Genomic DNA, 26,313 nt, shown 5'->3' with positions numbered 1-26,313 from the left:
GGCGAACAGCAAGTACAATAATGGGCACCATATATGTGTAGTGTGTAATGTCTTCGTTGTATGTTGTATCATGGTTTACGGATCAAAGTATTAGCAACATTCGAGGGAAAAAAATCTTGTAAAAAACAAGCACTCCTTTTGTATGGTGACTTCTGTTGTAATCTCTTGAGGTTCAAAAAGAAATGTTGTATGCTCTAAGGACCCAAGAAATGGCACTACCTTCCACCTGTGCATTCTGGTCCATGCCTGCAGGTCAAATAAAGTTAAGGAAAATGTACATTTGAGTCTGTAAAATCCTTCCTGTGTCTTCTAATCACACTTTGATGTGGATTACATATTGACTGTCTTGTATGCGGTGCATTTAGTACGCATATTTAAGTGTTTACTGTTTTATTTGCACTGGCAGCATGTATGAATGGCTTTGCCTGTGTGAAAATGTATCCATTTGTGTGTGAGTGAGTGAGTGAGAAAAACAGTAAAGAAACCCCAAAAATGTGTGTGTGTGTGTGTGTGTGTGTGTGTGTTTGTGTGTGTGTGTGTGTGTGTGTGTGTGTGTGTGTGTGTGTGTGTGCATGTACACATTACCCATCATGTCCCTGAAAAACATTCCATGACTAAAAACCATTCAGTTTATGTCTTTATTTTAAAGATGCAAACCCAGGACGAGACCTGATTCAAGCCGATTTCATCATAAGTAAATGGAGCCATTTGATTGTATGTGTGCCTGTAATAAAAGTGTTTGTATGGTGTATGTGTGAATCCATCCCGCATTGGTGACATTCAGTGGGCAGGATGCCTTTTTACACAAGGAAGTCAAGGAAGACATCAATATCTTCCAGAGCACATAACATCATACAATCAACCGTGCATAAGTCAAATCAATTTTGACTGAAAAAATCATAACGTAAAAAGAAAGAGGACTTCAAAAGACCTTTGACTTGGGCAACTATTTGACCTATGCGAGGTCGACTTACACAAGGTTGACTGTATATTACATGATCAACATTCGCCAGACTTTGAGCCTTCCACCACTACAATCATAGCTTCCTTGCATTACAAAAACAACATAAGATCTACAGTGAAAAAAATTGATTAGACAAGTGTGTCTGTTGGAAGAATGTCAATTAATTAATATCAATTGACCAGGGAAAAAAGTAAATCGAGCATTCTTTGTTCCAAGGTAAATTCTTTATCGGCACCAAAATCACACCTTGTATATCACGACACAAGAAGACTCCACACCACCAACTGATATAAAATTGACATAAATCCAGGCTTGTAATCCATGCACATCGTCTGTGGTTTTTATTGTTGTCTTTCTTCCATAGTGAGTTTTGGTCCATTAAAAAAAAAAAAAAATACTACTTGAGTGAGCAGAATAATCTGATCATAAGCATCATCTGCTCATCTCCTTACAAAATAACCACAAAGCACTACCCACAGTGAATATGACCCTTGTTTCATATGTGTCCAGTACTGCATAGATAAGAAAACTCACAGACATTCGAGTAACAAAGCTATGAGAACACAGAACAGTATGTTTTGACTGCACACTTTTTCACTGTTTAATGAGTCTAAGACCCCGTTTACAGTGCGAGGCTCGGCCGCGGCTCGGCCGCGGCCGAGCCCAGCCCCGCTTCAGGGTAAACGCGCAAAAGGCCAAATGCGAGGCCAAAATTGGCCTCGCATTTGGCCTCGCTCTGGAGGTGGTCTCGGCCGCGGCCGAGCCCTGCCTCTTCTTGGTGTAAACGCAAACTGGGCCAAATGCGCGGCCAATTGCGCGGCCAATTTTAGTCTGGCTTCCAAACCCTCTGCCTGTATCTTTCGCTATTCAGGATATTAACCCCCTAAACGTCGAAAACTAGTATAGTTTAAGGTGGTTTTGTCCTGCAAAGGATTTTTTTTTTCTTCGGCAAAGGCCTTTGCCCGAACGGCGACTTCGTCGCCACGGAATTCATTTGGCAAAGGGTCTGAAAACCAGACAATACCAAATTGCGTTTTTTTACAAGCAGAGCGCCACTACGACAAAATATTGAAAGGTTTGAATCAAAAGCGCGGCCGAGCCCAGCAGTGTAAACGGACAAAATTGCGAGGCTCGGCCGCGCAATTGAGGCCGGACTCGGCCGCGGCCGAGCCGCGGCCGAGCACGGCCCCGCACTGTAAACGGGGTCTTAATTACAGTAACCTCTATTGACCATCTTTTGAGCTATTATGACAGATAATTACCATTTATTCATTAGTGATGGTAATTGATTGCTGGTGCTAGGCACTCTCACTCCACTTGTGAGTGAATAGTTAACACCTTCCACGAACTTAAGAAAACAACAGACAAAGAAAAAAAGGAGAGAAAAACAATCACAAAAAGGACAAACAAGCCATCTTGTGTTTACATGATGCCATAACAATATGCCGAAAACTATTTCACAAAGTGAAAGGGAGATGATCAGCTCATGAGCTTTAAAGTGAACTGTAATTTTCTTTCCCCACATTGAAACTGCAGTATTTCTCTGCAGTTACAAGTTTAATATCATCTGCTCATAGATAAACAGTAACAGTACGAGAGCCTCGAACAGAATGTATACATGTACTTTGCAAATTACAGCAACAGTCGTATGGCAACTTTATATGCAATATCAAATTTATTGGTGAGTTTTGATAAGCTTTAGTAATTTCAGCAAACTGCAGAGTATCATACGAATTCAGAGAAAGAGAAATTCATGGCTCTTTTGGACAATAGGTAGTCTGGGCAAACTTTACAAACCCAGTATGTCTGTTAATAAAAGGATTAAAAAAAAAGAAGGTCATCTTTGGACAAACAATAAGTGGAAATTGCTAGGTTTGGACAAAAAATATGGTATCCCCAAGTTCTCTGCCATGCATTGTTTAATTTCTCCCACAAATGGAGGCTCAGTACCCATTCACTGTATTACCTGGTTCAAACACCAGTGTTTGAAAACTAGTTCATGTATTCGAATCTCAATTTGATTGTAAATGGACAAGAAAATTCCACAGGGGACATGTCTCTAGTAATCATCATCACTTTATTGAATCTAATCAAACAACAACAAAGGAAAACATTGAAAAATGTCTCCCCAGGTGCCTGGAGTGAAACACAATTACATCAATTGAAGCCTTTAAAGAGTACACACACACACATTCTCATAAGATGCTTCAGTTGGTGATACGATAGTTTGCTCAAGGTAACTGGGCATATTCCATTATTGTTAAAAAAAAAAAAAAATTCTTTCTCCCAAATAAATTGACTTATTGAAATTGAAAACCATAAAAACAATAATACTTAAATTCAGTCTACAAAGGCATAAAAAATTTTGCATCATGTAGAGTATAGGCACAGTCACAACAATTGAGGATACATGTAAACATTTTCAAATTTCTTTCTTTGAATATTTTGAAAACTTTTCACCTACATACAGGTCCTAAAAATGCAGAATTGGCAGGTGCATTTACCTCTAGGGTACTGTAAAACATGATACATTCTCAGCACGAAATTTTCGCGAATTGGAGACAACGGCCTTTTTCGCGACATGAAATTTTTGCGAATTGCCACTGTTGTTCAATGCATGTAGTGTTGGCAAGAAATTTTGCGTACATTTTATGTAAATTCGCTAATCTTGGCGCTTGCGAAATTCGTGAAAATTAAAATTCACACGAACATTCCTGTAATCCTCGTTTTACAGTATCCCTAGGGCCTTAAGACAGCATTTTGTATTCGTTTTTAAATACTCTGTACAAACGGGCATATGCCTGGTGTGAAATGTATCCCCGGTTGCCTTGAGTGAAACACTGTAATATACACAATTGAAGCCATTTGCGAGAACACACACATACACACAATGTCCATTGGAATTTGACATCACACAAGATCGTGCAGACATCACAGTAGTGTGCATATCACATTTAATTATTGTGTGATAATTAGTACTGACTTCTGTAAAAGTGGATATTTTCGTGTGACTAATTTTTCATGCTCAGCAGGACAAGAAGAGTTTTGCGTGCTTTTAATTCTGCGGAATCAAGACATCAACTGCTGAAACATACGTGTACGGTGAGCAAAAATATTTGCGTGCTTTTATGTTCACGCTAGTTTCTGGTTGTGCGAAATGTGTGAAAATTTCAACACTGCGAAAATGTCCACTTTTACAGGTTAGCATCATATGCAGTAATTTGATTGACTTTATTGGTGTTCAATTTAACACGGTATATACAAACACCAGCATTACCAACAACCTGAAATCATTCATTGAGCACTATAGTGTTCGGACATTCGTATCCAATGGAAATTTTTTGTATTTTGTTTTAACCAAAGCTCCTATGTTCCACAGGATATCTACATTCAGGAGAGTACCACAAAGGTTATCATGTGCTGTACTAAAATATAGTGAGATGTTAAAAGCACCAACATGCAGATGTAATATCATTTGCATATCATTTCCTACTATTTCTTACAACTTACAAACATCAGTACTTTTCATGAAGAAACACATTCTTATATCACTCAATCCTGCACATAACCAGGAGTTGTGTCCCAGTTTTCTTGTTTTAAGAGATCAACTTTGCAAGACAATCAATCTACACTGTGAAGAGACTGATGTCTTTTTCTTTTTCTTTATCATATTGCAGCATTTCTTTATGATATGGTCATTTCAAAGTACGGACTTGGAACCACTCTTTTTTTTTTTGGGGGGGGGGGGTTAAGAGTTGGTTGCATGGCAAGGAACACCGAAGGCTCCTTTACATGCATATGGGTTTGGCTCCAAAGGTTTCTGTTTTGAAACAAAAGGGAGTATGAGAGAGGAGATGGAAGAAGAGTGCATTGACCCCATTTGAGGCTGATACCTTGAAAGAGGAACTAGTTACAATACATCACAACACATTAGAGGGATACGGTAAAATTACTTTCAGGTGGGTGATGTCTTTCTCTTTTTTGTTGGTGGTTCATCTTCTTCCTCTGTGTTGTCTTCCAAAGAGGTTTGTGATGGGACACTGAATCCTGGAACCTAGAATGAAAAACAGAATGGCAGTACAAAGACAGGAGTTAAAAGCAAATAAAAAACAACAACACACAAACAGAGGTTGCTTTTAATAATACAAACAGTGGAAAGAAGTGATGTGTAGGCAAGTGTTGTATCATAAATGATTATAGAATGGGGAGCAAAAATCCTGCAATCTCATTGATCGAGAGCTACATGTTGATTTTTAGTGGCCGCACGCTGCCTCACAAAGGATGGTCACTGTAAACATGTTAGAGTGCGCACCTTGTAGCAAAGGTTCGCGCACTAAGCTAGCGTTTGTGCACTCCGGAAGAGACGCCTATTGGCTAGAAAATTATGCATCCAGTACTTTAGCCATGCATCCAGTAATTCGCAATTATACGATGCATATAATTATGCTACCAATTCTATAATCATTTATGATACTAGTCAATGTACCCGTGGAGTGCCAGAAATCCTCTATGGGGATTCCCCCAGAAATGGTCAAGGTCACTGGGTCAACAGAGGTCAAATAACTGTTTTGCGCTACTCCTTGGTCCGATCTTGGCCAAACTTGCTGGAAGCATAAGTAGGCCTACACCTGGGAAATCCCCATTGAGGATATTTCTGGGGGAATCCCCATATAAGTAGGCCTACATAGCGCCCTCTATCGGGTGTCTGATTATTGCAGCTGACGAAGATTAGAAGTTATTTGACCTTTGACCCCAGTGACATTGACCTTTCCAAAAATGAACCCCTCAAGGGCAATTTCGCGGTCAACCTGCATCCACCCACTAAGTTTGGTGGAGATCGGAACAAGGACCTGGGAGGAGTAGAGGAACAAACAGACAGACAGACAGACAAACGTTGCTCGAATTATAGTATGATTACACTTGCTTACACATCACTTCTTTCCAGTAATTACTGGATGCATGGTATGAAGTTCTGGATGCATGGTGTCATAATGCGACCAGTTCTACCCCCCCCCCCCATTTGCATTTGGATCATGCATGCTCACGTCTTAGTTTTATTTTGAACACATTAGCTAGGGACTATTATAAGGAACGGGATAAGTCACCAGTCTGTCTATCAATACAACAACACATAGCACAGGATTTTAGCATAGTTAACACAGGTGGGTTTAATTGGGTAGGATGCAAAATCTTTTGTGTTTGTGTATGCAAGTGAGTATGCGAGTGCCCAGTTATGAGAGAGAGTGTGTGAGAGTAGGCAGATGATACCAAGAGCTCCTTGCAGAAGGATGTAAGATTGAGGAGCTGCAACCCATGCTCCTATGTGTGTGTAGTTATAGGGATTTGGAGGCACTTAGGCTGAGGCACACGCCCTAATTTGCAAGTGGTTTTAGCATGGCTGGCAGAACCACCTAATTGCAGGCAGCGTGACTTCTGGCAGCACAGGCCAGAAGAAGCCACATTTCAGCGCAACTTTTGGTAGCACAGGCCAGGAGAAGCCCCAATTCCCCCAAGCTTGATGCACCCCTCCATGAACTGGATGAGCTGGGCTCACGACAAACGTCCAGCCCGTTTTGCTATATAATGCAACATCCTGCAGGCATCGATCCCGACCTGCTATTCAGCACGCAACTCTATCAGCACTCAGCAGACAGCATTACGCCACTCGCCAAACACTCGTCATTTTTCGGCATCAGTCGGCGTCGTTCGTCACTGGTTGGGTCTCGGAGCCCCGCCCCCAGAACTACTCGCCGTCCTCGTCCTACAGGGTGACGCGCCTGCCCGTCATTCTTCCGCGCGCAAGACCCCGGGACACCACAACTTCGTGAACTTCACGTGCGTGAACTGAAGGACTTGATAGCTCGATCTGCACACCCCCCCCCCCTCCTCCCTAAGGTGCTACTTAACCATTTAAACCCCATGCTCTTACGTTTACGTCTGCCACAATGTGAATTAGTAGAATAATATTTCCAGCAGCAATATTGTTTACGTGATACATAGATTTGTCAATTTTTGTACCATTTGATTTTTATTTCATTTTGACGAGCCGGAAAGCACCGAGCTTCGTCCATAATAAACAATTCATTTCACGGTATACACTTGTGCAACGCCGCCTTTCTTTGCAGTTCATATACCTTGCTATTTGATGCAATCAGCACATTGACACATGAACAAGTATGGAAGGGATCAATTGTTCGACATAATTAGAGCATTTTACTGTGAATATACTACACTATTAACGTCATGTATCATTTGTACACTTGTTGTTTTTTCAAGACACATATTTTTGCATCCTGCAAATGAAAAGGAAGGCAAATATCAACTGTACAGTTAGAGAGGGATCTTCCAGCACTCCCCTGTTGTTATGGCAATCATAATACTCAATACTCCTGCAGCCTTACACTCGAAATGGGAGATGTACACTTGTATGTCATAAACACCCTGCTACCTTGCAACCAGACTGAACATTCTCAAGCAGCACAACTAAATTCGCCTGGCAGTAAACTGTGTTAATGTTATGCAACAACAGTACGGCTAATGCAACAGATACACTACAGCTACAAACAGTACCATATTCCTAGTAGAAGACCAGTCATACTGACAGAGAACAATAAACAAAATGCAAAATCAATGCTGTTTTCAGCTGTCATTAGGCGCGGTCAGACTGGCAAAAAGATCAAGAAGTTTAACATCACGAAGTCTTTGCGATCTTTGGTTGTGCGGTCACACTGGCAGCCAAACTTCTTGATCTTTGGATCAGTAAGATTGGTGCACACGTGCAAGACATGACAATGGCCTCACGCTTCGGAGACACAGCCCGCAAACAGATTGAGAAATTTGGCAGGGGTGAGGGAAATATCCTTAGTTGGAGTGGGAAGTTTCGCGAGACGTTTCGTGAGAAGTTTTGCAGGAAGTCTGCGGTCACGCTGGCAAAACTTCGAGATCTTGACGATCGCGAACTTAATCTTCTTGATCTTTTGCCAGTCTGACCACACCTATTGTCAATGTTTTGCGTTCAGTGATGAAAAAAAAATTGCTTGGAAGGAACCATGTGAACAATACTGGCAAACATTTGAACATGCTAAATTGATGATTATTACCAAGGAAGAAGGTTATGTTTTCATTGGCATTGGTTTGTGTTTGTTTGTCTGTGTGCATAATGACTCAAAAAGTTGCAGACAGATTTGGATGAAACTTGAAGGAATGGTATTGTATTGGTGGAGCCAAGGATTGGGCTTTTAACTTTTTGTGAGGTGCCAAGAAGCCACTCATGAAATAGTACAGAGCTTACCATTCTAAAAGGAATTCAAAGTTTATATGATGAAAATCGTTTTTGGAATGGCTGAGACATCCAAAAACAAAGTAAAACAAAGCGGAAGTAATAAAAGGTGGGTCCCACCTTTTATTAGAACCGCTCTGTCTTGGATATCTCAGCCATTTCAAAATCAATTTTCATCAAATAAACATTGAATTTTTCTTAGAATTACATGCTCTTTCACATTTCATAAGAGTTTTCTTATTATCTCACCAAAATATGTTACAAACCTGAAGTTAGGACTCAACCAAAACTATCCGATCCCTTTAAAGGAAAGGTTGAGAATGACTCAAAGAATGGATGATTAAATTTTGGTAGTGATCTGGAAATTTTTTATGGATTTTATGAAGGATTTTTGATATTTTGGTAGGTAGGGTCAATGAACTTGAGAGTTTAAGCTGCACATTTTTTTTAATTTTTTTTTTTTTTTGAGGTTTGCATATATGCGCACTGAAGTGCATACTCTAGTTTCTGCTAGGGCGAGGTGGCACGCAGCTGGAAGTTGATGACATAACAAAAGGCTTCTATATTGGGAAATTGGGTGATTTTCACCATGCATACGTATGAGTGGAAATCACTGATCTCTATGGATGAACAAGATCAATGGTGGAAATGAGCTGCTTGGCAGAGGTCTGGGCTCTCAGAGTGCTTCTCTAGTTCATATTTACAACAATGATTAATAATACCATCAGAGAAATTAAATAAACAGCTGAAATCAAAGAATTTTATATTGCGGCAAACATGGCTTCTGATTGGTGTCTCAATATTCCCTATGGCATGTGACAGTGACATAGCTTGTATGCAGAATCCTCACTTTTGAGGAAACAAACGGTACCATTAATATTTATCCTTAGATTTGCCAGGAAAAGTAAACTCTATCTGCCAATGTGGATGTACATAAACATATATAACCCTGTATAAAGCTTGAACAAAGTAATTGACAGTGTTACTTTTCTTTACAAATATATCGACTGATATTCTTTGACATTTCTAAAGTGGTCAGTTTGTAGATGATGCACTTTTGTCTCAATCCCTTGGTGTTCCATGTTACCCTAAAGAGGCAATTTTGGGCAAATTCATAAAAACCCCAGGATGAAGCAACTGCTTAAGTTGGCTTTGCACTTAAAGTCTAAAGGAAATAATTTTGGGGTACTGATCACATTTTACAATCCAAGGCATGAGTTACTGAAAAAAGAAAACGTTGATTCATGTGTTCCAATACAGACAAGAAAACCACCCTGAGATCAAAGAGTCTGAGTTGAGATCTATCAACATTTTTAAAATCAATTTGTTTTATACATATGTCTTCATCTAATCTATAAAACCAGACTAATATTTTCTCTGGAAAACAGAGAGATTGTGCATAAAGACACCATGGGTCTGTCTCATGAAGTCATCACATAAAAGTCTTTACATAAACCTCAAAATAACCAACATCGCTCATATGTAGCTATGAGAGACTTTCAAGGAGAAGTAAAATCCATTTCCTTTCAATTCTCTCATAAGCTGTATTAAGGGTAAAAAGTGTCTCATGAGACCTTCATGAAATGGTTCCCTGGTACCTGACATCCACTTCTGACAAGTTCTGGTATACAGAACCTAAAGAAAAATTTCATCCTGATATTATGTTGCTTTGTATGACAACTACAGTTAAGATAAATTGGCAACTTTGTGTGATCTAGGTGTTGAGCATCTCTCTATTTGGTTTATACACAAAAATTCATCAATTGTAATTTTCCTCCAGAAAAAAAAAAAATCTTCAGACCTGTTCTTGTTATATGAATAATATGTTTTTGTGTGTCTTTGCTAATAGACAAGTTCTGTCTGTGCCCAAATATTTTAGAAAATTAAAATTACTGGAAGTTTGGGTACAAAACAACAGCAGAGCAGCCCAACACCTTGATTAGGCAGGGTTGTCAATTCGTCATACTCTCTAAACTTTTGCAATTTATATCTGATTTCAGGTGTAGGACATTTCCCCATATTTTCACTGATTTATTAACTCTGATTTTTCTGTTTTCATTCAAGCAACAAAATATGATGATGGAATCTCCCTTCCAGTAAAATGAGTGAAGTGATTTCTGCGGCTGGTACTGGTCAATACAGAATCTGTGCAAGCAGTAATTTGGAACAAAATCCTTCACAAGTTCCATTTTCATAGGGCTAAATTTGAGGAGTGCTCTCTTAACAGCAGCTACCTTCACCTCTCTTATCCAAATATCAGGGAGAACGTGTCTGACTTGGCTCTGCTCAGAACAAAGAACTTGGGCTGGGATGGAGGGAGACAATGAAAGGGTGCCCACAGCAAACCATCTGCACATGATCTCAGATGAATATATGAGCTCGGGACAAAGAAGCTGTCTGGATACTAGTCTTTTGATTTCAGCCCCACTGTGGAGATCACAGAACACAGGGCCTAGACAAGGCACTAAGAAATGGTCATGAAGTAATGGACCACATTTCACATCTACTTTCACAAGGAGAGAGCAGTCACATAAATAGAAGTTTCATTAAAATCAATCAACAAAACAGTCATGAAATTTTGATGGCAGGTTTTTTGCTTTTGTTTTCATGAGACAGTTTAATGATATTGGTTGTACCCATCTCTAATACAAATTAGACAAGCCAATGGCTTTTAACTTCTAAAAGTTTTGTTAAAAAATAATTCAACATTATATATTTTTTAAAAGTACTCATCATGAGAAAAAAGCTTGATATTTATAAATGAAGTGAATTATACATTTCTGGAAAGCTTAAGTCTATAGAAATATGAATAATTAAGTTTCAGAAAGTGAAAACACCTCTAGAATGATGGAGAGATGGTGTTTTGAGACCCTTTTCTGACCGCCAGAACCCACTCTGACGTCGAAATTATGAGGAACGAAATTGTGACGTCACGCGAGGAACAAATCACATACCTGCCAACATTTCAAAACGAAATATCTTACTCGTGGATTGCAAAAATCTTATTTTATATGCAAACTGAAGTTAAAAATCTTACTTTTGGTCAAATCTTCAGAAAATACACATGAAAGGTATATCTAAATATTTTTTAAAAATCTGATTTCTCTGACAGAAAATCTGATTTTGCTATTTTTAACGTAAAAAATCTTACTGAATCTGATAAAATCTTACTAGTTGGCAAATATGAAATCAGCCCTGCACTGATGCACTGTTGCTACACAGCGCTGTGGTTCAAAGCGTAGATTCTGCATGATCTGCATAGGATCAAAGAGTAATGCCAAGTCTCTTCTTCACAGAATCGCGTACAAGTTGGTTATAATTTTTGCAAATTTTCACTTATTGAATCCATCTTGCTTAGAATTACTTGTAAGTATACAAATGTTACAAATGTATCTTTACAGACTTCTACTTGTGCTTTTGCGCCTCAGTCTCGCCTCTCAAACAGCTCGTAGGCCTTGGTGCTCTACTTGAACTAGAACGAGAAGCTAACTCTGCAGAACCCTAGCTAAATGCAGGCCTACGTGATGTAGATCTAACGCCAACAGTTAGACGTGCAAGGTCAAAATTTCATTTAGGTCTTTTTCTATGTCCTAACAGGCCTATACAAACTTAGTCGGGTACATAATTATGTTATGAATTCTTACATTATGTGTGCATGCCACTTACGGTAGCTATTTATCTGGAGTGAAATCAGCCAGTGCGAGCGAATGCCGCCGGTAAAGAAATTGCTAGAAATTAGAACTGTCAGGCACCGGGCATTAGAAATTGTTTTGAGCCCTACCAATTAGACTACTGTAGACTAGTACTAGTACTGTAGCTTGAGCTGTACAACATGCTAAGAGCGCAGTTACACCGAACATGTGTAACAGCAATGGTCGTCTGGTTTATTGCTATATGGTGCCCCAAAGTAAATAATGTCTGGTAGGCCTACGTAACAAAAAATAAATAAATAAAAAAAATAATAAAAAAAAATCAGGAATTCCGTACAAAATCACCTAAAATGTTACTCTTATGTCAAAATCAAGGGCAACAACATCAATAGTTGAAGATTATCTTCTTCACAAAATTATTAGCGGGGAATGATATTGTAACAGAACAAGACATGGCTCCTTTTGGCGTACCATAGCAAAACACATCAACACAGATGCACTACAGACAGACAGTAGGCTCTGTCACCTCACTGTCACCTCACCCTCGCTTCTTCTACCAACTCGACTTTGCCACTGTCATCACTCAATTCACTCTCGATATCAACTCAAAGTCTTATTGAACAATAGAAGGTAAAAATTGGACGTTTTAATATCCAAATGACCATTTCATTACCAAATGTTCTCATTTCGTTGACGAAATAGGCCATGCAACACTTTGCGCCCCATACAAAACTATGGTCTTTGTCCATGGTTTAAAGGTGGTCTTTGTCCATGGTTTAAAGGTATGGTATAGTATTTGTGGAGATGGGGAATGGGCTTTTGACTTTTTGCAAAATACCAAGAAACCACTTCTAATGAATAGTACAGAGCATACCTTTTAAAGAAGAATTCAAAGTTTATTTGATGAAAATCAGTTTTGAAATGGCTGAGACATCCAAAAACAAAGGAAAACAAAGCGATCATAATAAAAGGTGGGTCCCACCTTTTATTACGATCACTCTGTTTTTGGTATCTCAGCCATTTCAAAACCAATTTTCATGAAAAAAAACATAAAATCCCTCTTGTTATTACATGCTCTTTCATATTTTATAAGAGGTTTCTCATCATCTCACCCAAAAATGTTATAAACCTGAAGTTAGGTCTCAACCAAAACTATATGATCTCTTTAAACCATGGACAAGATTGTACCACCTTTGTGAATTCGGGCCAAAGAGATGTACTCTGAGTTATTTCAAGGGGAAAATCATTCCACTGTTTAGGTTCTTTAAACATAATTATACTTTTAGTGAAAATTGTTCAAGTATATGGAAGATGATGAAATTTACTCTGCATGGTGGATATGTCTGGACCAATTTTGTTTTTCGATATGTTTTGAAAAATTGTTGGTAATTCATTTGTGGATAAAAGGTACATAAATATTCCAACACTACAGAAAATTCAATTTACTTGTAGGATTTTGCTCTTATAAAATAAATAATTTGCATGTGAGACATAGCCAGCATGATTTATACTTTGGGTGAATAATAAGCAGGCCCGGTGATACGGTGCAATTAACTCTGCGATAAGAAGTGAAAGCTTTTGAATATGATCGTAGGAAAGGGTTACGATTATTTCCTGACACAACTCTGCTGCAGCATAAAAGCATTTGATTAACATAATGCTAGTCTGTATACCCCAGACTCACTACCTGCAAAGTTTTGTGTTTGCGCAATCAGTAGTTATGTTAAAATCAGTGCAAATAGACAACCAAGTTTTATAGAAAATACTGGACATGCACAACTAGATCCTCCTCCTGCACATGCGTTCTCTACTGGTCAGCGCATGCTTAGCCAATCAGCTGTGTCAGGTTCGGCGCATGGCGACAGGATTTGCTTTTGGTCCACAGGGTGGTGAGTGGGTGAGAGGCGAACCCTGCAATGTGCTTCAACTGTTTCATGCAGCATGAAAACCGATACATTGGACTGTGTAACGCTTACGCTATGGATTTTTTGTGGGTCACAAATGACAGTGGTCTTGATTTTTTCCCAACATAACCATGTGACAAATATTACAGAAAAGATACTTGGAACACAGTATGGACATACTACCACAAGTCATATACCTCAGTTTCATTTTTTGGGCAATAAATAGAAATGTGAAAAATTAACACTTTTTTAGAGACCAATTTTTTTCTTTTTCTTTCGACATTATTTTCACAGCTTTATCCTCGATATACCCCAAATATCTAACATTGTGAGTTAGAGAATAGTTTCTCCTTCAATTTGCTGTATACATTTTATCATTTGATGGCTTCTGAGGCAAGATATTGCGATTGTCCTGCAACACTTCCCTAGCGGTTTTGCGTAAACATGCTGTTTACTTTATGCAAATTAGGCACCGAGGTCAAAAGCTTTTGGCGAGTTAATTGCACCGTGTTGCCGCGCCTGTAAAGAGCTTGTCTTAGACTTTTAGAGGGTTTTTGCACAATATCCCCATGCAAGAATACTATAATTCCAGTGAAGAGATATCAAAGCTAAATATACACTCAATGTGAACTGATGGAATAAGAAAATATTGACTCATTAATTAACAGTCTGTGATTTAAGACTAGAGATATCTCCAAGGGGTCAGTACAAGATGAACTTTTCTCTTCTGCATAGCTGGGTATGACCTCTTGGGGTCAATTCGCAGGAGATGTTGTGATGGTGTTATTCCACAGCAGTCTATTTTTGGTGTGGAATTTGTGTCAGGATTGGATTTAGGAGATGTTGCTTGTTGCCTAAATGGATCATACTTATATGGTGCTCTAGCATCTCTTTAGGGTTCAGTTGTCAGTTCATTTAACTTGTCTCCTCAGATTTGACACAAGCTTACTTAATCCATTCTTCATTCCACATTCTAGCCATCTCATTCTCCACTGATGAATGAGCTGGATTTGAAAAAAAAAAACAATAAAAACAACATTGGGTTACATAAAATGTACATGTAAATAGCAAACACATTCTCCTTCTTCAATGGATCCCTCACTGCAATTCCTCCACTAACTTCTTCTTTATCACTTTGTCCTTCTACTATTTAACCACTATAACTAACAGAGTAGTCTCTGCTCATTACTTGAGTAGGGTCAGGCAAAGCATTTCTTACCTGTTTCATTCATGCCACAACTACATGTATACCAGTCATAGTGTTGTTCACATTACAAGTGAAAATTTGCGAAGTTTGGGTGAAAGTTGCTAGGCAAATACATGACCCCTGAAAGAAAATTCAACATGCTTTCACTTTTCTAGCGTAATGAAGAGCACTTGACTAACCGCTTTTAGAAAGCATGGGGAATAATTACTACCCTTAACATAATATGTCATCATCAAGTTGAAATGTGTAAATGTTTTATGAAAAATGAATTTTTTGTGCAATTCTCTTTATATTTAGGTGATCAGAGTATCCTCTCGTATCACCTTCTGTATCTGTACGGATTCTTTCTTCTTCTTTCTTTCTTTATTTCTCCCCAAAAGTTGTGCAGAGGTTAACTCAAAAAGTTCTTCGACTATCAATTTCAAACTTATATCACATATGTATCATGTCCCAAAGATGACAGATCTAATAAAATCATTGTGATCAGTTGACCATGACGTCACTATGACATCATTATCTGTTCATATCTCATTAATGGAATGGAAATTCTCATTGAAATTTACGTCTCATGTAGTTCAAGTCAAGCTCTTTCTACTCGTATTCTGAAAATTCATGTTTACACTTAAAACGTACGCGTATGCGCACGTCGAAATATTGACATGCTCCAATCGTGCTCAACATTTTTTTTGCACACGTTTCTGATCATTTGGAGCATTTTTTTAAAAATTGAAAAAAATGGACGGACGCGTATGCACACGCGCATATACCCACGCGCAGCTCGTATGCAATGGAAATTCCCCGTTTTTTGACATGGATCGGATATCTAAAATGTCAAGGAACAATTCTACCAAGTTTCAAGTCAATCCGACTCAATATGATGTCAGACGGGCCCGTCAGAGTTGAAATTCCGCAGGCGCATCAATGGCGATATACAGTGTAACTATGCCAAAAAACCGCCAATTTTAAATCTGATTTTACTCGTCAGGATGGATGGTGACCTCCCATTTTCTTTACATATTCTGAAAGCTGATGAGTTGTACATGTCATTTCATGGCTTGGCGATGCTGGAAAAATGATTAAAAGATATCACATTTCTCCATGAAATAAAAAAGACAAATTTTCAAAATGATGTCATCAAATTTCAAGTTCACTCAAGCGTATCTCACTTATCCTTGGCGGATTTTCACCCAGATTTCAGTATGTTGTAGCTCATTGAATGCTCTCTCAGTAATGCAAAAGCAAAATTTTGATTTGATGACGTCATCACCTCGTAAAAATGGATTGAAAGTAACCTTGTCAAATTTGACCAGTTTACGAGTTATCTCTATGGAAGTGCAGTTTTTCTGGAAATGAAAATTGACATGACTGTCTTTATGGAGCACTAGCTCACTTACCCTTCGGTGAATTTCTCCCAGATTTTAGTATGTTGTAGCTGAGACTTTGGGCTATCAGTAATGAGCCCTCCTTTTTTTCATTGGACGTCGGGATCACATCGTAAAACTTGGTTGAAATTGGCACTTGGCTTCCATGAAGCCTCATTTTGCTTAATACACAGAGCCTATGGGGAATGAAATAGGTCAGTGGACAGCGCATCAGACTTTTAATCGTCAGGTCCCGTGTTCGAGGCTCGCTCCTGCCAATTCTTTTGCTTTTTTTTAAACCCTTATATTTTTCTTTTTCTTCAGTAAGTCTTATTCTCCCTTCCTAACTTTATCTTTTTCTGATCCTTTAATTCTTCTCCTTCAAATTTCTATACAATACCTTAACTTTTTCTTTATTTTTCTTTCTTTCTTCCACTTTCTGTGCAAAATATCAAGAACAACAAGTCCTATCAACCCCATATTTGGCACACATTTAGTTCATGTCACGAACATCATTTCATAAAATAACAACTACTTCCTACGACACCATCTTGGGTAGGTAAATTAGGGTCAAAGGTCAAAAGTATTTAATCCTGTATCTTGGTGAATACACGTCTTTTCTTTCCAACATTTTGCACACGTAAGGGACATAATGCAAGGATCATTTCACAAAATAACAACTTTTTGCTCAGATGCCATAGATCTTGGCTGTGTTAAGTGGGGTCAAAGGTCAAATATACTTCATTCTGTAACCTCATTAGTGTATATGATTTCACCTCCATATTTTGCACACACATGGGCCTTGATAAATGGATCATTTTGTAAAATAACACCGCTTTGGTCGGACGCCATTTGGCTGTGCAAATGAGGTTCAAAGGTCAAATATTCTTTATTTTGTATCTTGCTTACTAGTCCAAGAGCATTAGGTCAAAAAAGGCTTAAACCTGGACATTTTTGGTAACAAGCTGATTTTTTCAGGATAGATCCAGAAAAATGTCTAGAATAACATACTAAAAGTCCTCATGAATCCTCTTTGAGCGTTTTCCGCAATCCAAGATGGCGTCCAAAATGGCTGCCATTTCCAGAAATTCTTATAACTTTTCAACCAGAGAACCAAAATACAAAATTTAAATGTCTAAATATATGTTTTGAAGCATGAAGAACTCAATAAAACACATATCAAGAGATTTTGATGCACGCAAGTACGGTAATCCAAGATGGCGTCCAAAATGGCCGCCATATTTTGAAATTCGTATAACCTTCCAGCCAGGTAACCTTAATACAAAATTTGAATGTGTAAATATATGTTTTGAAGGATGAAGAACTCAATAAAATACATATTAAGAAATGTTGACGGACATAAGTACCGTAATCCAAGATGGCATCCAAAATGGCCGCCATATTTTGAAATTCTGATAACTTTCCAGCCAGGTAACCCAATTACAAAATTTAAATGTCTAAATATATGTTTTGAAGGATGAAGAACTCAATAAAATATATATTAAGAGATGTTGACGGACATAAGTACCGTAATCCAAGATGGCATTCAAAATTGCCGCCATTTTCTGAAATATTTCAAATAGGCAACCAAATACAGAATTTAAGTGTTTATGTTTCGAAACATTTATAAAGAACTCAATGAAATATATATTAAGAGATGTTGACGCACGCATGTCCAGATTAAACCGCTCGAGCTCTTCCTAAAATGCAAAATGGCGTGCAAAATGGCTGGCAGTCACAATTTTATCTCACAATAATATATAGTATATAAGAAGCTTTTTATTTACAAATAGTTCTTATGAGTAAAGTATACAAATAAAACATTTGGATGTTAAACTCAAGGAGTGTGTCCTTGTTTCGATAGAAACATTCACCATCAGATATGTTGCTATTAAAAATAAAGCAGAGAGCCTACTAGATCTTTTTACCACATGCTCTATTTTCGTCACCTCAAGCACATGAAATGAAAATTTAGTGCTAGCCCTTTTTTATTACCAACGCATTTGGTGTCTACCATGAGGTGAGTTACATTTGAAACTGTCAGTTATCACTCAAGAAGTAAAAACAATTCTTTCTGATGTCTGTGCTACATAACTGTTGAAATTTAGTGTCTTCATGTGCGACAAAATAATGTGTAATTCATCAAATGACAGTGAATCTCTTTGCTGCAGTGTATTGCTCCACCTTAAAACAAAGTGTCTAAATTATCTTAGGGTGGCCTATTCATTTCGTGTAGATTAGGTAAAATTATATTACAGATAGAAATCAGAGAATGTGGCACTCATAGAACATTGGTACATGGAGGAGGAATACTCCTCTCCCACACGAGGGATCTTCTTTTTTTTTTACTCGAATGTGAAACATATAGTGCAAACGTTTGGTAAGATATTGAATTGTTTCCATCAAAGAGTAGGAAATATATAAAGAAGTTTTCTGGGAAATGGGCAATATATGGGAGGGGGTGGAAGGGGATCCCCTCCCCCCAACATGAGGGAGATTTTGCATTTTCAGACTTGATATTCAGACATTGATGCACCATATTGGTGAAATATTAATTTTTTGTTTCCATAAAAAGGAACAAAAAGTTATGTAATCATGGAAGTGCGCAGTCATAGGGATGTCCGCTTCCACACGAGGGCATAATTTTGTATTTTCAGATTTGAAATTTACAGATCTGTTGCACCTATTTGATGAAATATTTGATATTTGTTTTCTATTTAACGCTGGAAGAACGAATTCAGGAAAGTGTCGGGGAGGGGGAAGTGTGTGGGGAGAATACTCCTTCCCATACGATGGAGATTTTGGCATTTTCCCATTTGAAATTCAGAGATTTAGCACACTCTTTTGGTGAAATATCTGAGATTTGTCTTTGTTCTAAAAGTAAGAAAATATATATTACTAATGGAAATATGCAGGGGAGGTGTATAGGGTGGTGCACCCTCCCACAAAATGGAGGTTTTTTTTTTTTTTTTTCTTTCAAGATATATGGGTTTTATGGTGCACAATGTTGATGACATACCAGATTGTTGTTTCTATTAAAAAGTGTAAGTATAGAATAAAGAATAAAGACTAGTATATCCAAGGCAATGAGCTAGTAGAGGATGGGGGGAGGGGGGATCCCTTTCGACTGGAGGGAGTTTGGCATTTCTATGATCATTAACCGGCCTAGTGCACCTTTGGTGTTATATTGATTGTCCATCCTTAAAGAGTAGATAATTCATTGTCTCAGTATCCCCATCCCCTCCAACTCCAGGGAGCTATTACACTTGAATTGAAATGAAAATAATTATATCATTTACATACATTCGATGTATAATTTGGGAATTGTTAATCAAAGGGGTATTTAATTTATATTGGGAAAGTGAGCGGTGGAAGGATTTTGTAGGAAGGGCAAATTACTATTACTTTTGCATTTTGTAAGTGAAAGATCTAGTGCACACTTTTTGATGACAAATTTGGACATTTGTTAATCTCAAAAGTGTACAAAGTCTATGGAAAGGGGCCGAGCGAAGGACGTTTTGCATTTTTATGATTGCAATTCAATGACTTCAGGATGAAGATTTGAAAATGTACAGGTCACACCTTTCCCCAAGGGGGGGGGGGGGGGGGGGGGGAATGCATCCAAGCGAACCTTTACCACCAGACCATCTGAGTTGTTGGATCTCGAACATTATGTTGAATATCTTTGTCTTGTGATAAACAAACGGCGGCCATTTTGGGCAGCATTTGGTTTTCGCGAAGAACTCACGTGGTTTTATTTGTACTTACGTGCTTCAAGATCACTGAATAAGTATTTTGTTGGGTTCCTTATGTCTCTATAGTGCGCATCACGGTTACGTAGTTGCAGGGTTATGAGAAGAGCAGGAAATGGCAGCCATTTTGGACACCATTTTGGATTTCTGAAGTGCTTAAATGCTTTATTTGTGTTTCAAAATCTCTGAATAAGTATTATATTTGGTTCTCTGTGACTCAAAACGTATATTTCGACATTACAAGTGTGTACAGTTGAAATCTACTTGCAAAATTATGAGAAAAAAAAAATCAGGAAATGGCGGTCATTTTGGACGCCATCTTGGATTACGGTACTTATGTCCGTCAACATCTCTTAATATGTATTTTATTGAGTTCTTCATCCTTCAAAACATATATTTAGACATTTAAATTTTGTATTTGGGTTACCTGGTTGAAAAGTTACGTATAAGAATTTCAAAACATGGCGGCCATTTTGGACGCCATCTTGGATTACGGTTCTTGCGTGCATCAACATTTCTTAATATGTGTTTTATTGAGTTCTTCATGCTTCAAAACATATATTTAGGCATTTAAATTTTGTATTTGGGTTCTCTGGTTGAAAAGTTATGAGAATTTCTGGATATGGCGGCCATTTTGGACGCCATCTTGGATTGCGGAAAACGCTCAAAGAGGATTTATGAGGACTTTTATTATGTTATTCTAGACATTTTTCTGGACCTATCCTGAAAAAATCAGCTTGTTACCAAAAATGTCCAGGTTAAAACTAATGCTCTTGGACTATACTAAATGCTCAATCGGGGCCAGATTTTGTCCATAAATTGACCATGTTGCCTGGATCATTTCGTAAAACAACGACTTTTGACTCAGATGCCATCTAGGCTGTGTGAGGTATATAGGGTTAAGGGTCAAGACTACTTTGTCCTGCATCTTGGTAATTACATGCCTTATCACTCCCATATTTTCAAACCATTCAGCCCATGTCATATGGATCGTTTCTTGAAATAACAACTTTCTAATCAGATGCTATCTCAGTTTTCTAAAGTAGAGTCAAGGATCAAACAAATTTCGTCTTGTATTTTGGTAAATACATGACATATTGCACCATATTTTACACAGATATGGACCTTGTCAAGAGGATCACCTCATAATGTATTTGGCTTTTTCCTCAGGCGCCATCTTGTATGTCAAAATAAGGTTCATTTTGTCTCTTTGTTAATATAATAATATGCCCTTTCCATTTGAAATCTGTAGGCATGAAAGGTTTGATTCCCTTTTCTTCAATGAGAATCTCAGAAATCATTTATACATCGGATCACCTAATTTGTCTTGACAAATTCTCGAATCTAGTTTCTTTATATTGTTGTTCACACATGATGTCATGAACTCTCATTATCCAGTCATTACAACACCAAAACTTTAAAAATTAATAACTTTTGCACCGATTGTCCGATTTTCCTCAAACTTTCAGTGATGCGTTCTATTGATGTTAATGCTTTTACTCAATCCACATTGCTCTTTGGGCTTTGGTTTCCTTGAAGGTGGCATGGGATTTTTGGAAAAAGAAGATGCATCCATGAAAAATACTACGTACATGTAGTTACACACTTGTCGACAAATCTCCCACACATTTTCTCTTCAATCCATGTGCAAGAGTTAGTGCTTGTAAGATAATTCAATAAACATTCATCGGCATGAAGCCTAAACATGGTGTAAACCGCGCTCTCGTCAAGCCACATGCATGCTATGAAACATGTGTCATGTGCAGCTAGACTCCTATGCTTGGCACGTTGCCACATGCTGTAGCAAATTCTGCTGTCCCCATTATGTTTAATGGCTACAAAAAGTTCATTTTCCCATGGCCAGTCTGAAGAAAGGTTAGAATCTCAGTGGAGCTAGCTAATTCTTCGTTATTCTTAAGAGCTGTCTAGACACGTGTAGTTTCAATATTACTCAGTCATATTGTGTGTAGTTCAGGTAGTGTGTAGTGGTGCTGGTGCAAGCTGGCGTTTGTGTTTTAGAAAGAGGTAAAATTTCCAGTTTTCAATTTCTGGTCTCTTTAGATTTCTAATATTATTTTACAACATGTTCATGAAGAATGTGAAGAATAATGTTAGGAAATATAAGGAGAACTCCACAAAATTTCAGTTTAAAAAAAGTACATATTCCTTTGACTTGTAACTGATATATCGTCGCTGGGGCGACAAGACCTCGTATCTACAAAATGTAAAATGTTCAGGAGAGCCAAAAAACATGGCGGCCAAAGCACTATAGCGAATGGGATAGCCTTTCCTTTGACATGCCGTGGTGGCTGCATTTTTGGACTAAGACAGTTGGGATTTGGACAGGACATCGCTTAACCCATTATTTGACTATTAATCCAAAAAAGTTATTTTTACCAAAATCGCAGATACAAGGTCTTGTCACCCCAGCGACGATATGCTGTAAAGGGTAATATTATTCCCTCTGCCTTCTGAAAGAAACAAGTCAAGTGCTCTTTCATTAAGAGAGAAATATGAAAATATGTTGAATTTTCTTTATATTTTCTGTATATTATTCTATGCATGCCACATCACAACTCGACATATAGGGGGATCCCTCCTTAACTGTGCATGATCAAGTATAGTTATGTGATATGTATCAACAATTATGTCATAAACGAAAGGATATACACTTTTAGTAACATTTTTCATCCAACGCAAGTTGATATGCTGATATGTCAGATTTGTGAGGATCATTACAGTAGAAAGGGGAACAATACGTGCATGAGCAGAGGTGTGGCATGCGCTCTGTTTGTTGGGGGTTTTTTTTCGCTTTACATAATGGTCACCAGTACACCACTGTTTTTTGAAGATCAGCGATCAGTAAAAAAATCACTGATCATTCATGATCAATATTGGATTAGCATCAGATCAAATGATTGGTTACATCACTATTTGTGGGTAAAAATTTTGTTTGGCCTGGCATGCAGATACTTCATGGGCGCAATTGGCAGAAGCAAATGTCATGGAACCGCTTGAACTTAACTAAATGGAAATACCTCAATTGCAGTCACTGCATCTGTCTTTCTTTCTTACACAGTTTTGGTTAAGACCTAACTTCAGGTTTCTAACACATTCTTGGTGAGATAATGAGAAACCTCTAATGAAATATAAAAGAGCATGTAATTCCAAGAGAGATTCAACATTTATTTGATGAAAATTTGTTTTGAAATTGCTGAGATATCCAAAACAGACCAGTCCTAATAAAAGGTGGTACCCACCTTTTATTAGGATCGCTTTGTTTTACTTTGTTTCTGGATGCCTCTGCCATTCCAAAACCGATTTAATAAACTTTGTTTTCTTCTTAGAATGGTATGCTCTGTATTATTTCACAAGTGGTTTCTTGTTGAAAGTTGAAAGCCCAACCTCTTCTCCACCAATACTATGCCATCCCTTTAACCTACATCCCTTTAACCCTGAAATACAGCACAACCTCTGGATATTGTGCAGTGTTTACCTCAGACACTTGGGACTCTCAAGGGACATGGCACAAAGTACAAAGCTGAGTCTGGAGTGAGTCTGAAGACGCTTTCAGATTGCCAACCTCCCGACGTCATTCCAGACTGCAGTCTGGGGTGAACACGGAGTGACATTCCTCCCTAACAGTTATGCAAACACGGGGTAAGGTCACGCTACCCTTTCACATACAGCTTCCCGTCTGGGATGATCTCGGCATGCGTTTCCGTGGCAACTCGTCCGGGATGATCTCGGCACACGTTCCCTTGGCAACCACTCCCAGAGCGCGCGCTCCACGACCTGCCTGCAACGTTAAATTTGGCGGGGGTTTTGAGCGCGGGTTTGGTCGAAGAGTTTTCCTTTAGACTCGGTGGCCAACGTCGATCGCGTTTTCAAACTACAGTTTTCATACTTGGATGTCAGGATGGATCCTTGTTACATACTTGTTATGCTGTTACTTCAGTCTATACAGCTGAGGAGTCGAGCAATGTTGCTAATTATACATCATAAAATGGAGTTGGTACACGGACGACGGATTACAAAACGACGGAGAGAGATTTTGCGACACGCTGATGATTTTGTTATGGGTACGGTACGGGTATGTACATGTACGTGTACCGAGCAGCGAAAACTGTACAAGAATTGTTATGTACTGTAAACTTTTTTAGTTAAGTAAACACTAAATTAAATATTTACGAAGTTAAAAAAATAAAAATAACTTTTCTAGAATTAAATATTTAGATATAGATATTTCAAAAGGTGGTTGTATCAATGCTTTTATTTCGTCAATCTTGCAAATTGACCCCACGTGTAGTTATCCCGTACCATGTCCCGTACACAACTGTAGTTCCATACAAGGCTCAAAACAAAGCGCGCGCTCGCATGCGGCGACTGGGATTTCAGGTTCGGTTTGTCTACCTGTGTCGTGCCGAGACATTTCACATTGCCGGCGAACAAGGGTGAACACGGGATGTCCTCCGGAGGTCACCCCAGAGTCGTGCTAGACGGTCTAGCGTGAATGTCACCTCGTGTTCGCGCCGTGTTCGTGCCGTGTTCACCCGGAGGACATTACCTCGGTATCTTTCAGATCAACAGTAGACGACGGTAGACACGGCACGACGTCCGGACGTCATCCCCTGTTTTCAGCCCAAACTGAAAGGGGTTTGAGGTAACATATCATGCTGAACAGCACACAAGTCTGAGGTAACCTCTGGAGGATGTGCTGTGTTTACCACGTACAGGGGGACTCTAATACCCCTTTCATAAACTCAATAATGCGGATAATATCCACAACATTTGGTCGTAAAATCGGAGCGGGGATAGAATAATGCGCATTATTTCGACCCTTCTATTATCCGCATAATAGCAGCATCGGGACCAGATTTTGAGTTTATGAACGCAAACCCAAATAATGCGGATAATTGCCGGGGTGCGGTCAAACGTCACCTGTCTTTCCCGCAGGAGGGATGTGTGCAGTCACCATGACGATTATCCGCCTTTTTCAGGACGGGCGCTCGTAAAAATAATGCGGATTATTTTCAGAGTTTGTGAACGCATTTTTTATTGAATTGTCCGCATTATTCTTATGCGGATAATAGGAGGATGAGTTTATGAAAGGGGTATAAGTAGTTGTGATGTGAATGCTGCACACACTTCCGGTGACAGGCACTGTCCATGGCGCAAGTGCACAAAATGTGCACGAGACGCTACCCGCCTCTCTTGAGGAGAAACTTGTGGCCACTGGTTTCCATAGAAATGTATGCCGACTTCAAGCTAGATGACCGGGAACTGTAAATGGGGGACTCTTGTAGTTATGAACAAGTTTGAACTGCTCGCCCTGTGGCTTCCCCCTGTCTGATTCTCTGGCCAGAAAAAGAAGCTAGAGTTCGAAAGGAGCAGCAATTTATGTGCGGAAAATTTACTCACACAGATCGCAACACCATTGCCAGCTCCACACACCACACACTCGCATTATCGTACAAGGCAGTATAATAATGGGATCCATACACACATCCATACTGCATTTCGTACAAATTTGGACAGACACAGTCAGCTGTCTGCCTCGGCCCACCGCTCGAGTCTTGTGTAGGGGAGAGAGAGAGGGGAGGACGAGGGAGTCTGATACGTCCTTGTTGCCATGCTTATTGTTGGACACAGAAAAACAGAGGAACAATATGAAATACATGCTCATTACCTCCATAAGAAATTTTTGTTGTTTGCCTGCTTTGGTTTGTTTGTCTTTTTGTCTGTTTTTATGTCTGTCTATTTGCAAAATAACTCCAAAGTTATGAACGGATTTGAATGAAATTTTCAGTAACAGTTGGTAGTGAGTGACACAAGGAACAGATGACTAAATTCTGGTAGTGATCAGGATCACTGCCAGGATCTACTGTCAGGATCTTTTTTTTTTTTTTTTTTTTTTTTTTTTTGGGGGGGGGGGGGGTATTTTTTCTGTGGATTCATACCTGAATTCTACAATGTGTATCCACGACAGTCAAACTTGTCTTAGCGGCCATCTGCATATAGCAGCCACTGAAAAATACCCTGCATGAAATTGCTGTATCATAGACCCCCCATATAGCGGTCACCTGCCTAGTGCGGCCAGCGGCCACTCATTTTGTATCCTGTGGTGAATATCTACCTGCGCATAGCAGCCATAAAAATTCAGCTGAACTGTTAAATAAGCCATGAATATTTTTTG

General features: G+C 38.8%; 1 protein-coding gene across 1 annotated transcript in view; it reads right to left on the bottom strand.

Annotated features, from left to right (window-relative positions):
* Positions 1–2,161: 2,161 nt before the first annotated feature.
* LOC140235156 (exosome complex exonuclease RRP44-like) overlaps positions 2,162–26,313 on the bottom strand; it is a 192,347-nt gene continuing 168,195 nt past the window's right edge. Inside the window, exon 22 of the mRNA XM_072315193.1 lies at positions 2,162–5,018. Within this exon, the coding sequence (XP_072171294.1) occupies positions 4,920–5,018 (99 nt within the window). The 3' untranslated portion in view covers positions 2,162–4,919. The remainder of the gene's footprint in view (positions 5,019–26,313) is intronic.

The sequence above is a fragment of the Diadema setosum genome, chromosome 11 (assembly GCF_964275005.1).
Source record: "Diadema setosum chromosome 11, eeDiaSeto1, whole genome shotgun sequence".
Taxonomy (NCBI): Eukaryota; Metazoa; Echinodermata; class Echinoidea; order Diadematoida; family Diadematidae; genus Diadema; species Diadema setosum.
The sequence above is the reverse complement of the archived record's forward strand: the minus strand, read 5'-3'. Positions and strand labels throughout refer to the sequence as shown.